The 13,790-nt window shown below is 46.3% G+C and overlaps 1 protein-coding gene across 1 annotated transcript in view; it reads right to left on the bottom strand.

The window, feature by feature from the left end:
- Positions 1 to 13,416, bottom strand: part of LOC147678960 (uncharacterized) — a 29,778-nt gene extending 16,362 nt beyond the window's left edge. Inside the window, exons 1-2 of the mRNA XM_086942446.1 lie at positions 13,319 to 13,416; positions 12,696 to 13,202 (exon numbers count right to left, since the gene is read on the bottom strand). Of these exons, the coding sequence (XP_086798572.1) occupies positions 12,696 to 13,202; positions 13,319 to 13,361 (550 nt within the window). The 5' untranslated portion in view covers positions 13,362 to 13,416. The remainder of the gene's footprint in view (positions 1 to 12,695; positions 13,203 to 13,318) is intronic.
- Between the last annotated feature and the right edge of the window lie 374 nt (positions 13,417 to 13,790).

Below are 13,790 nucleotides of genomic sequence, written 5' to 3'. Positions count from 1 at the left end.
AATGAATGAATGAATGAATTAATGAATGAATACGTATTTCTATAGCGCATGGCTACCCTGGGGAATCCCAGTGCATTTAAGACAGCTAGAACTTTTCCGCTACTCATGGAAAGAGAAAGGTCATCAGCAGTTTCCTGAAGAGGAGACAATTAGGTTCAAGGCGAACGGAATCAGGAAGCCGGTTCCATAGTTTTGCCGCATGGAAAGAAAAACGTCGGCGCCAGCATGGTTTCATAGTGAGCATAGATATACTCAGTAATAACTGTTGTACATTCCAACAATTATGACATCTCCTCCCTCCATCAAGAGTACTGTACAAACACTTTATGGTGCAACATGGCTTCTTATGTTTCTATGGCTTCACTCCGCCATATCACATGAATCTGTTTATGGAGTCAAACATTTTATAAGAACACCAAACGTGGAAAAATGATTGGGAAAGGGGGTGGGAGGAGGGAAAACATGAATCTCTAATGTGACACCTAGGTGTCCCGCTGACCACTCTATTGGTGGTCCGACAGACCACTAAAAGAGGTGACCACTCAGCAAAGGAGACAGGGGTCTCAGTTCACATAGCAATTCACAACTCTGGACAAGAGTCTACCCCAGTTGCACACATTAGTCAGCTTGAATGGGAACATCCATTGAATCATCCTGCACCAGCAGTTTCTGTAGCGCACACATCATAGCATTCCATACAGCAGAGACTGGGAATTTACGTAAATCCAACATATCCTCTCGTATCAGGGAAACCGCTTCAGCCTTCACCCAGTTCAGCATGGAAAAAGCCAAGCTTTCATCGGTGGGGGTTCCTCCGACTTCCACCTGCGGGCAATCAATCACTTGGCCACAATAAAGCCCAGGTCCAAAGAGCGGGTGGATGCTTTCTGTTTTTTTATCCCTAGGGAACATGCCAAAAATGCTCATCTTCCTTGTCTACAGTATTTCCCTATCCAAACAAATGGGTAATGCCTCTAGCACCTTCTCTCAATAAGTCTTTAGGGCAGGGCAGGACCGGAGTATATGTAACAGATCTGCATTCACCAGCTTGCAGCACGGGCAGTATGCATCCTCCCTATGAAAATAACTATTGATTTTGAATGGGGAAAGATAAGCCCTATGGACAATGTAAAATTGGGTTAATCTTAAGCAGGCATTTCTGGGGACCTGCTTGGGGCTTTTGAGTACCACAGACCTTTTCCTCTCCAAGAAGGGTCTCCCCCGATCTGCCTCCTACTTAACTTGCAACAGCGTTAAGTCTATTAGGGTATGTTACCTAACCGCCTCCGCAAAACACTTCACCAAGTGACGCATGTGCCCAGAACATGCATGTATTGCACGAAGAGACGCGTCGGGGTTCTTGCATTATGTCTCCCAACCAGCGTCTCATTGCAGCCGTCCAGGAGTCATGGTTTAGAAATTGGCCTGGGGGACACCATCCTCGTTTGTGATATCGAGGAACAGCCGCAATGCTCCCTCTTCATATAAATCTCCTAAGGTGGATATACCAGTATCCACTCAGAAAGTAAAGTCCGCACTCTGAACATGTCCTTGCATGGTTGGCATACCTAAGATAGCCACACAAGGTGCATATGGTATGGCATGATTTGTGAGATGAAGGGCCCTATGGAAATATTTCTGCGCTATTCATACCAGCAAAGGAAGAGGTTCATTCGATTTATTTCCCGGATAGAAAAGGTAAAGGATCTTGTCTAGAGAGTATGGGGGTAATACTCCGCTGAGTCCCATAAGTGTAATTACTCCACCCATTTCGCCACCCATAAGATTTGGGACGCCACAAAATAGTGCTCCAGATTGGGCAGAGCCAGTCCCTTCTTCAAGCGAGGTAGGTATAATTTGATCAGTGCCACCCGGCATTGCGAGTTATTACAATTAAAGTCCCAGATGATCCTCGCCAGACAGCGGAAGAAGGGCACAGGTAGGTAGAGCCATAAATTAGCAAAATAATAAAGAAGGCATGGCAGCATGCTCATTTTTATTATCTCCACCGGACCTATAACCGAAAGGTTCAGTGTCTTCAAAAATTCAATCTGAGACTTAAGTGCTGTATCCGCCTTCGTAATGTTCCCATCCATAAGAGCTTGAGTGTTGTGGTAGATGCGGATACCAAAGTATCTGAACGCCACTGACGGCCATTGCACTACCATCCCGTACACCTCCCAACCCGGATCTTCAATACTAGAGTAAAAGGGGTAGAGACAAGATTTGCCCCAGTGCACCCCCAGCCCAGACAAGGCTGCAAAAGATTTCAACGTGGCAGGGATGATTTGTGACATCTCCAGAACATCCTACACGTATAGCAAAATGTTGTCTGCATAATGCGAAATAGCATGCACACCATCCCCAAGACGTACCCCCAATCTGGCACTGAGGTGCATAGTGCCATCGCTAACGGTTCAATCACCAGGGCAAAGATCAGGGGGGAGAGATGACACCCCTGACATGTTCCTCCTTCTATCGAGATAGGTACAGAAAATAGACATCCCAACTGCAACTGAACCATGGGAGCCCCCTACAGCAGCCTTATAAGGCTTAGAATGTAGGGCCCAAAATCTTAACGATGAAGCACAGCGAACATGAAGGGCCACTCAACCAAGTCGAAGGCCTTCTCCAGGTCCAGCACAACATAACCAGCCAGCACAAACCTATTCTGGTCTGGGTTAACCAGTTGAGAGGTTTTATAGTCCCAGTTTAGGAGCACCAATGTTGTAAATTGGCAGCAATGGGTTAGCATTAGCAGAAGCCATCTTGTAATTAGAAGTTATCTTATCCGCTTTGTGAAAGCCATTTTGTATTTCTGGTGGCCATTTTGTCTGCCATGTGGTCTGTCCTACCTTTCTGTTAACTGCTCTTGTAGCCTGCCTAGAAACAAACTATGTTTAGCATCTTCCACTTCGCACATGCCCAGAAGGGCCTAGCTAGTAGAATGCACCTGCTTCTCTAGTATAACTGTCAGGCTATTTTTGCTGCTGTATGGAGAAGTAACTCTCCTCCGACTTTGTTGAGCAAGTAGATCTTGTATGCCCAACTTAGTCATTTTGCATGCTTACATGAGCCAGGACTGCCCCTTGCATTTATGCTTACAATGCAACTTTAAAGCATATATAAAGCCCCAGTGTTTTGTACTCTTTAGACTGCTTCATTCAGTTGCTAAGGCTTCTGTGTGACGGAGTCTCAACTCATTTGAGAATAATAAAAAAATTTATATTTCAGCTTCTGTGTCAATTTATTCTTTGTTGGTTTAAATGGACTAAGTATCAGTGAAACCCCTGAGAAGTGGATTTTTGATTACTACAGTTTGGCACGCCAACGTGGACCTCATCAGAAGTGACTATCTGAGGGAGTGATCTTATCAGGAGACAGAAATCAACTGAGGAGGACAGGACAGAATTCTACTAAGAAGTTACTCTGTGCATGGAGATTTTGGGGGTTCTCTGTCTCTGCAGCCCAGTATATTTCTGATCTTCCTGATTTTGCTCCTCCACATGATGTCACCCCTGACTGAGAACCTTTTTGGTGTGAGTATTAAAAAAAATACCGTTAGGGCATTTAGAACTAGGCAGTTAAAATTTGGACAACCATTTGTTTGATAATAGTCGTTTTGTGGCACTTGTATAGGTTTGAAAACCGATTGGTAAGGTAGTCTAGGAACACTTACCCGGGACCTGATTGGTAAGCTTAGTTTAGGTACACTTACCCGGGAGCTTGATGTTGAATATGAATATGATATGAATTTGAAATTGGCCAAATATTGGGTTAGTCCTATGAATATGAATATGTAGATGTATGTGATGCAACACATATAGGCAGGTAATGAGGAGATTTTTCTATACTCCTATGAAATTTGAACGGTTCAACTTACGAAGAGTACTTTAAGAACTACTTTGATTATAATACTGCATATTTTGCACTATTTTGGCATGCCTGTTTTAAGCACACATAGAAGAATGTGTTGCTTTTTGAAAGGTACCATAGTGAGATGTGAATTGAATTATCCGGCTCCCTTGAGGGAATATCTAAATAGGTTTAGGTATAAAAACATATTTCTTTCTTGGTGATTCTGTCTCCCCAGGGAATTAAAATATGGACATAATACATACAAGGATCCTTTTTCTGCGCAATGTTATGAATGGAGATATACAGAGTGATTCTTGGTGTTCTGCCAGCCAAAGCTAGTGAATTGAGTGTATTTTGGCTTCTTGGAAATAAAACAGTTTGTTTGGCTGTTTTTGCAGTCTTTTGGAATACTATTTGTGAGAAGCTGGCCTGGTATATGATGTTCACTATTCTAGTGAACACCTTGCACCAGTCCAAACAACCCTTATGGTGATGGTTGTAAAGTGAACCTAATAGACCAGCTATCCTAGAGGTAGCGTGGACAGAACAGTCTTAGCCTAAAATACTCTTGAGGGCGTGTAAAGCCAGCTGTTTTACCATGTGTAACCCCTTGAATATCAAATGAAAGGACACCACACAGGATATATATATAAAATATATATGTATTTATTAAGTATGGGCGAAATTTGCGAATTCGCGTTCCGCGAATTCGTGCGAAATTGAACTCGCAATTCTCAAAATTTGCGAATTCATGCTAATTTGCGAATTTGCTGTTTTTGCCAGTTCGCGAGGGTTTTTTACAAGTTCGGGAACGCGAACTTACTTTTGTGGTCGCAACGGTCACGACCATGTTGTTGCTACGTGTCCAGCCTGTTTGCGACCCTGTGGTTCATTGCAGCCACCCTCCGGTTCATCACTGCCACCCTCTGGTTCACCAATGCCACCCTCTGGTTTGCCAATGCCACCCTCTGGATCATCACTGCCACCCTCTGGTTCACCACTGCCACCCTCTGGTTCATCACTGCTATCCTTTGGTTCATCACCTTGTGGTTCACCACTGCCACCCTCTGGTTCACCAATGTCACTCTCTGTTTCACCACTGTCACTCTCTGGTTCGCCACTGCCACCCTCTGGATCATCACTGCCACCCTCTGGTTCATCACTGTCACCCTCTGGTTTGCCACTGCCACCCTCTGAATCATCTCTGCCACCCTCTGGTTCACCAGTGTGACCCTCTGGTTGATCACTGCCACCCTCTGGTTGATCACTGCCACCCTCTGGTTGATCACTGCCACCCTCTGGTTCACCACTGCCACCTCTGGTTCATCACTGCTATCCTCTGGTTCATAACCCTCTGGTTCACCACTGCCACCCTCTGGTTCCTCACTGCCACCCTCTGGTTCATCACTGCCACCATCTGGTTTGCCACTGCCACCCTCTGGATTATCACTGCCACCCTCTGGTTCACCAGTGCCACCCTCTGGTTGATCACTGCCACTGAGATATGCCTGTATTCTCATGCCAAGCTACCAAGGGAGTGAGCAGGGGTTATTTTAGAAGTGAACCCTGACTAGGAAGAAGGGTCCCTACTTGGACAAAGGTCCAACTCCTACCTCTGCCAACTAGAGAACTAGAGACCCCCATTTCTAACAGTGCTAGACAGCAGGACAGCACATTGTGCACCAGCACAGGAAAAAGAGAGGAATGTTCTGTATAATACTAAATTAGGGCTCCCGGTTTTCCGTTTCTACGGATTTTACATATAAATACAGAGGGAAAACTATTTTTCCTTTGTCTGTATTTATATTTGGAAACGGCAAAATACTAGTACATTTTGCCGCGCTGCTGTGCTTCAGAGTTGCCCGCCACGCCCCTGATGTTTGAAATTCCTTTAAGTTCCTGCCAATCAGGGTCTTTTAGTAACCTACAGTTGACCTATTGGCTCAGGGTCTTTTAGTGACGGCTGTGACCCTGAGCCAATCCTGATCGTATCCAGTATGAGCGGGCAGCAGTGCAGGGAACAGCGACGTATCAGCGAGGAGCAGGAAGTGCTGGGGCCGCTACTCCTCTCGCAAGCCCTTGTGCCCCTCGTAGCAGTCAGCCTTGTACATCTCATACCCCAGCCTCTGCTTGCCTGCTGAAGCCTTCCCTATCCCGGTTCTGCTTGTCCCCTGTGCCTTTCGCCCCAGTATGGAGCCAAGTATGCCAGTATGGGGCCCCTCCTGTCTCCCTGGATGCCCACTGTTGCTTGCCGTACTTCGGCGTGTATTATTTCACCACTGGCCTTCCTGGAAGATGGCAGGTTTAATTATGGGAGTTTGCTTCTGATCGCAGAGAAGTTTGCTTCTGATTGCGGGGAGAGCCGCATTTAAGATCGGTGAGTCTCACCTTCTGGAGGAGAAGGTGCAGTTTCTGGAGTGACCTGACAAGATAGTGATTGTAAGGGGGCTTCATTCTACCTCCCTCGACACCCATTACACCAGCAGTCCAGTTTCCAGTACTGTAATTGTGAACTTTCTGTTTTAAGTCAGTTTTTCGGGGTGGGGGGGAAGTGTTGAGAGGTGGTTGAAAAGTACAACATGGTATACCTCCCCCCTGCTTTAGAAGGCACAAGAGGAATGCTGGAAAGGTTTCTTGGAGGTTGGCAGAGTAGAGGCGCATCTAGTGCCAAATTTCGGGAGGGGCTACTAAACATTTCGAGGGGGGGGATGACTCTTCCTGCAATATGCAGAGTGTAGCTGCAGGGGCTCCAAGGGGTTAAAAACAACAAGCCTCGTTAACGCGCAAATGGTCTTTTAAAGACCTGTGAAGTACTCAGGTGCGGCTGTGTGTGTGCCTGGGAAGCTGTTTCAGCCCAAGCTGCCATACACGAATGGGGAGGGGGTAGGAGGGGGGGGGGCGTTGCACGCGTGAACTGTCAGACCTTTTGAGAGCCTGGCAGGCTGTGGAGTTTTAGAGCTCTAAGGAACATGCTGGGATGTTATTTCTCAGCAAAGTAAACCACATCCTTACAGGCATCTTGTAAGGATGAAAGAAGGAGTAGCCTTGCTAAAAATTGATCACATGGCCCGAGTTCCCACTTGGTGTACGCAACAGGCGCACCAACCCACTGTGCTATAGGAAACCGATGTTTCATACTCTGGGTCAATAGCAGGGCTAACCTTGGCACTGGTAAGAGCGACACTGTTCAGGAAGGCATCATTTAAGTGGCGGAATTAATTTTGATAAAACCAAGTGCCCAGGGGTAGCAGGTGGAGAGCAGATCATGGGCACAGAGCAAAAGGGGAAGAGAAACTAGACATATTACTTGCATATCCTAGAAATAGCAGAAGTGAGGCGCAAAGCGCCATAAAGCACTATGGGCCAGATGTAGGTCACTCAATAGCGGTCGGTAACGGACGAAATTACCGAATTTCGGCCTTTACCGACAGGTATTAGGCTACTGAGATGTAGGTGGCCTAAATTGCAAATTCGGTACTATACCGAATCGGTAAATTACCGAATTTGCAATGTAGGGAGCACTCAAATGAGTGCTTTTCCCATTTTAGGATTCGTTATTTACCACCAACTATAACTTGGTGCTAAATAATGAATACATTTGAAAATGCAAATCTGTGCATTTTTAACTGTGCCATGTGGGAGACATACATGCCCTTAGGCATGTATGTGTGCCACGTGCACCCATACACAATTGAGGGGTGCAACAGGGTGTCAAAGTGACACCCTGCCACCCTTCAATGTTTTCCCCCTTTTACCGAATCAGTATATACCGATTCGGTAATTGCCATTCATTCCTATGGGCCTCCAGACCCATAGGAATGAATGGCAATTACCGAATCGGTAAATACCGATTCGGTAAATACCGAATCTTTTTTTTTTTTTTTTTTTTGTGTCCTCATTAGCCATAAAGTCGATCCAACTATGCTCTTATCCTCTCAGACACGAGGACCGACCCCCCCATAGCACCTAGGAGCCCAATACTGAGCTCCAGGTGCCCAGAGAGCCGGCTCCCATGCTTCCAGCAGAGCTTGAATAGACGTACTCCCTTCAGACCAGTTCGGCCAGTTGTCCAGTTACTGTACGATACCACCCTTTTGGACAGAGAGATTTTAGGCCTAATCATCGGACCCGGGGGAAAAAAAAGAAAAAACCCGGGTAGGCTAACTATCCCTCCTCCAATTGATCAAAAGTTGCCAAAATTTAAGAGATCGAGGGCTGCATGTTCTCAATAAGTCCAGCTTTGAAGTTGCGTATAATGAAGACAACCACTCTGCATGTGTTGGGGGATTTATGTTAATCCAATTTTTACAGATTTCTCTTCTAGCCAGTAAGATGGCATAAAACAGAAAATCTCTCTCTGATCCCTTGATGTTATAATTTAATCCGAAGATGACCAAAGACCATGACCACGGGATAGTGACACTAAGAATAGATTCGAGTGTTGTTCTAACTTCATGCCAAAAGGTGGCAATACTCGGACACTCACAAAACATATGCAGGTCTGACGCTGCTGGTAAAGAACATTTACTGCAGCACTTCCCTGTTTGAAATTTCGATAGCCGTTTCGGAGAGTAATACGCTCTATGAAGTGTGAAGAAATGATTGCGCCTCAGCCTTGCTGGCTTGATGATTTTATAGAGGAGGGTAAAAGATTCCTCCCAAATATCTCCCCTATCTAGTTCTCCCTCCGCACCCCAAAGTTTTTCCGGGAGGTTAAAGTCTCGCTCTCCATCCTCTATAATATGCCAATAGAAGAGTGCAACTTCCTTTTTTCCCGCCGGTCTTTCCACTAGGATATTTTCTAAAGGACTCTCCTGTCCCATCATTCCTTTCTTCTTAATTTGAGTCCGAATCCAACTTCCTATTTGTAAATATACTATCCAGGAGAGTGGTGATGTTACTTTAAGCTTGAAGATATCCCAGCCCAAGATTGTTCCTTCCGTCAGCAGATCCCCCCACTTTGTGATCCCTGCGTCCAGCAGGATTCTTTTGGCTGTGTTGGCTTCTTGTGGTGCTAGTCCAGGTAGGTCCCAAATTGGGGCATGTTCGGATAAGTGTCCTATCCCGATCTTAGATTTTATTTGGGACCATTCTTTTGAGCTACTCAATAGTGTTTTTAATCTAATTTTTTTGAAAAACTTCTGGTGGCCGAACTTGAAGAGAAAACCATTCACTGGAAGGTCCGAACCCAGTAACATTGCCTTGTACATAAGCCCATTTGCATTTTCCGAGGGGAGCTTAAGTAACATCCTAGAGTGGGTCAGATGAAATGCCCAGGCATAATATTCCAGGTCTGGCAAAGCAAGCCCCCCTTTTTCTCTTCTCCTTCTCAGCTTTTTCCAAGCTAATCTGCTGGATTTATATCCCCAAATGAATGAATTAATGTTTTGCTGGCATTTTGCAAGCTGCTTGGTGTCAAAGATTAGTGGAATGGAATTAAAAATGAAAGTGAATTTCGGGAGAATACTCATTTTTATCAGGCTAGTTCTCCCATATATGTTAAGCTGGAGAAAAGACCAGGCTTTCATCAGAATTTGGGATTCTCGGGAAATACGGGCTAAGTTGTTTTGAGCCAAGTGATCTAGATCTTTAGTTATTGTGATACCAAGGTACCTCATTGAGGATTTTGTCGGAAGTTGAAGATTGTGAATATTCCAGACCATAATTTCGGTTTTTCCTGCGTTGATTTCGTAACCAGAGAATTTCCCAAAATTTTCCGCTTTCTTTATAATGATGGGGAATGCCAATGTAGGATCAGTTGTATATATAAGAATATCATCGGCATAGAGGCCAATCTTCTTTTCCCAGCCCGAGAAAGTGAAATGTGGAATGTTAGTATCCTCCCTGATGGATTGTGCAAACGGTTCTACATATAAATTAAAGAGAAGGGGGGACAGGGGGCAGCCCTGTCTTGTTCCTCGGCTGATTTTAAAAGGAGTTGTTCGTGTACCGTTTATTAGTAGAGATGCTCTGGGGTTGTTATATAGTAAGCCTATAGTCCTACAAAATTTGGGTCCCAGGTGGAATTTAGTCATTATTGAATTTAAGTATGCCCAATTTACCCTATTGAACGCTTTGGTGGCGTCGAGGGTCATGATGGCCAGGGGTAGGCCGAAAGTTGAGGCGATATCCGAGGCTCCCACCAAATCATAGGTTAGATCAGCTAGTTGCCGACCTCTGATAAACCCCTTTTGATCAGAGTGAATGATCGAACCAATCTCGCTTCCCAATCTCGCAGCCAAAATTGAAGTAAAATTCTTGTAGTCATTATTGAGAAGCGAGATTGGGCGATATGATCCACATTCGGCTGGGTCCTTGCCGGTTTTTAATATTAAAGCTATATTGGCTTCCCCCCAGGAGCTTGGTGGTGCCTGCCCTCTGATCATTATATCGTTAAAAATGTTCGTGAGGACAGGGGTAAGCGTGGAATTAAGTACCCTATATAATTCCCCGGGGAGGCCATCTGGTCCCGCGGCTTTGCCCTGTGATAATTGCTTGATGGTGTTAGAGACTTCTAATTCAGTGATATCTTTGTCTATATTCTCAGTTTGGGAACTTTCCAGTTCCGGGAGAATTATATTATTCAACCATTCGTTCCTTTCATCTACATTAACATTCAATTCCTCTGTGTATATGTTCTGGAAGAACTCCCTAAAAGCTTCTCCTATGGCCATGGTTGTTGACCTACTATTAGCTTCCCCGGTGACCCTCACTTGTTTGATGAAATTTCTTGATTGGTCCGCTTTAATTTTCCAGGCCAACAGTTTTCCTGCAGATTCGCCATATTCGAAGTGGGCAAGTTTACTTGCCTGCCATCTTTTATTAATTCTCTCCTGCAATAGTGTGTCTAGCTTGGCTTTTAATTCGGTTTTCTCCTCTTGATTGTCTGAGGGGAGCTGATCTAGTGATTCTAAAAGAATCGGTAATTGCCATTCATTCCTATGGGCCTTCAGACCCATTGCAATGAATGGCAAATACCGAATCGGTAACTACCGATTCGGTAAATACCGAATCTTACCGATTTGGTCATTTTTAGCGAAAAATTATCTACATCCCATTTACCTATTCTTAAATACCGAATCGGTAAAATTCGGTATTTAAGAATAGGTAAATTGAGATTACCTACTTCTGGCCCTAGGTGCTGGGCAGGAGCCGCTTCCACACTTCCGGTGCCGGAAAGAAAATAAAGATAGTCAGACAGGGCACAATCAGCACACTCGGGGGATGCTGGGAGCTGGACAGCCGCAGATGCCTTTTGTGGGCATCTAGCGTTAGATATGGCCAGAAAGGGAGCTTTCTTTTTGGTTGGTCAGCTCCAAGTGTGCCCCTCTATGTACTAAGCGGCATATTTATCATAAAATCACTTAGTACAGCGCAGCAAGCCCCCTACTGCGCTGTGAGTTAGGGAAAAGGCAGGAAAGTCTGTATTTAGTATAGGACTCCCGGTTTTATGTTATTTTTTTTTTGCCATTTCCGTCTGTATTTATCCACTAGCAACCCAGCTCTGGCCCTCGTGTGTTATTATAGTCTCAGCCGGGCTGCCATAGGCCGTCCAAAGTTTTTACTCAATTGAAAAGTCATATGTATCAGCCTTTGAAACGATGACAAAATTAATACATTTTTGCATATATTTCTTCTTAGTGAAGGAAGGGGCTGGCGGGCACAACACGACTGAAAGGCCATCCTGGGGTAATAGACTTGTTGCTCTTACTTGCCGGGCAATAACGACTATTAATTTCCATCTCCTCATTATGGAGCATATTATGATGGCGGTCGCAAGGGAGCAGGGGACCGGCCGCCGAAGTTGCGCCAGTCCCGCCAGTGACATTAGGATGCGCCTGCCACACCGGTGGGCGCATCCCACATTTTTTACATTGTGGCGGGCAGTGCTGCAAGCAGCACCTGCCGCAATGTAAAAAATGCATGTTGTGCGTTTGAATGCACAACGTGACAGACACTGTGCGGTGCCTGCCACCTAGTGCATGGAAATGTAAGGGAGGTACCATGGGTACCCCCAAGTGTACCCCAACCCGCCCAACATCCAGGGGGCCTGCAATGGGCCCCCAACACAAAAGACTGCATGCCGTTCCATGGCGGCATCGCCACCATGGCAAGGCCACTTGCCTCCTGCGTCATAATATGGATGGCAGTGTCTTAGACACTGCCACCATATTATGCTCTTTTCCGCCGAGTCGACTGGTGAAAAAGCGGCAGACGGTCTTTCCATCCGCCGCAGACCCCCCAGCCATACTAATATGGTGGGGGGGTCTTTCAGGTATGGATGGCGGGTGGTGGCTATTGCCGGCCCGGCGGGGGCGATCCGCATGCCATCTTAATGGGCCCCTATATGTCTCACCTGTTTCTTGGGCCCATAACCAGGAGGAGGGTAATTAATAGCCATTGTTGCCCGCAGGTTCAAAGGCGCCAAATTCACATGAGGTTGACATTTCCAAGTGTGAACTTGCTGCATTCCCACAATCAACACGTCACACACCCGAGTATCGGGTAATTCTGCCACTGATGCATATTTTCAGAACCGCTGCTAACACTATCTGAATATCTAAGAGTCTTAAATTCGCCTAAAAAATAAGATGAACCCTACGGCACCAAAGGTCACCCTTTCTCACCAGCTCCAAAGTGAACCAAATCTCTAGGGAGCAGCGTAGGAGCAGGTGCAACAAAAGAACTACATTTAAAAAAGGTCACGCATTTCTACATTTCTTCCCTGTAATACGAATGTGAAATGTGTATTGTTATTTTATTTATCACACTCAGAAAATCTACTCAAATGCATGAAACTGAAAGGCAGAACGCTACTGCCCTCTTTTGATAAATACGTGAAGCTGTTTTGTTATTGTCACAGTCAGTGTTCCACCACATGGTGACACCGGGCGCATCCTTGCCACAACACATTGGTCGTTGAGTGCTGAGAGGCCGGCGGTGCCCCCCCTCTGTGCCACTCACACAGCAGCTCGCTCTGACGACAGCCATCAGTTTACAAGTTTTGGTCTCACTTCCCCAGAGGGCGGTGTCACTGTGAGACGCGCTCCCGCCCCACACAACACAGTAGTACGAAGCGTCGTCCTCTGGCAGGGCACCGGCAATAGTTAAGGACATGGTATTACTGGATCTGGAGCCCGAGAAGCGGGCGGGGACCCCAGATGGTCTGGTACTGGTGCTGTGCATCAATAGCTTTGGGACATTTCCGAGTCTTTGCTGTACCCAGCGGGGGTAGTGCCCATCGCCGATGGCTCCGGTGCTGACGCTGCAGGATACTGTGCCGGTCCCTCCGGGGGGCACCGATGCTGAGGGGCTCTGAGTCACCACCAGCTGGGCCTCGGAACCTGAAAGAGAGGACCACAGACAGTGTAGAGAGCGGCGCAGGAGACTGGTCCAAATACACAAGCTGCGCTGATGGAACTGTGTGTACAATACAAAGGGAAACCCGTGACTTTCTTACCAGCGCAGAGAGCGGCGAGCGCGAGGAGGGGAGCCCAGGACATGGCGCAGCGTCAGCAGAGTCCGCTCGGATGCTCTCGGATGCAAACGTCCTCCGGGATGAGACCTTCGGGTCCACTTTAAAAGCTTTCAGGACCAGAGGGAGGGACTTCCATGCAAATAACCTCGTGCGTCACTGGTTGCTGGCGGTCGACCCCCTCCTTCTACATCTCTTTTTAGAGTCAAACCCATAACCTACATCTGGCTAATTATAACCACGTCACGGGTGTCTATAGTGTATCCTCCTTGGCAGCGCATTGCTCCCAGACCGTGGTATGGTGCCTGTGTCATGATAACATACATTTTACCGGATTTATCCTGGTGCGCATCTCATCGTGGCCCACCTGCTGAACCCCTCTAATGTGAACACAGTTGGTGCAAATACATAGGTAGAACTGCTTAATTTGAACCGGTGGTTGCAGTGCCGGATCAAA

This window comes from Lissotriton vulgaris, chromosome 11 (genome assembly GCF_964263255.1).
Source record: "Lissotriton vulgaris chromosome 11, aLisVul1.2, whole genome shotgun sequence".
NCBI lineage: Eukaryota > Metazoa > Chordata > Amphibia > Caudata > Salamandridae > Lissotriton > Lissotriton vulgaris.
The sequence above is the reverse complement of the archived record's forward strand: the minus strand, read 5'-3'. Positions and strand labels throughout refer to the sequence as shown.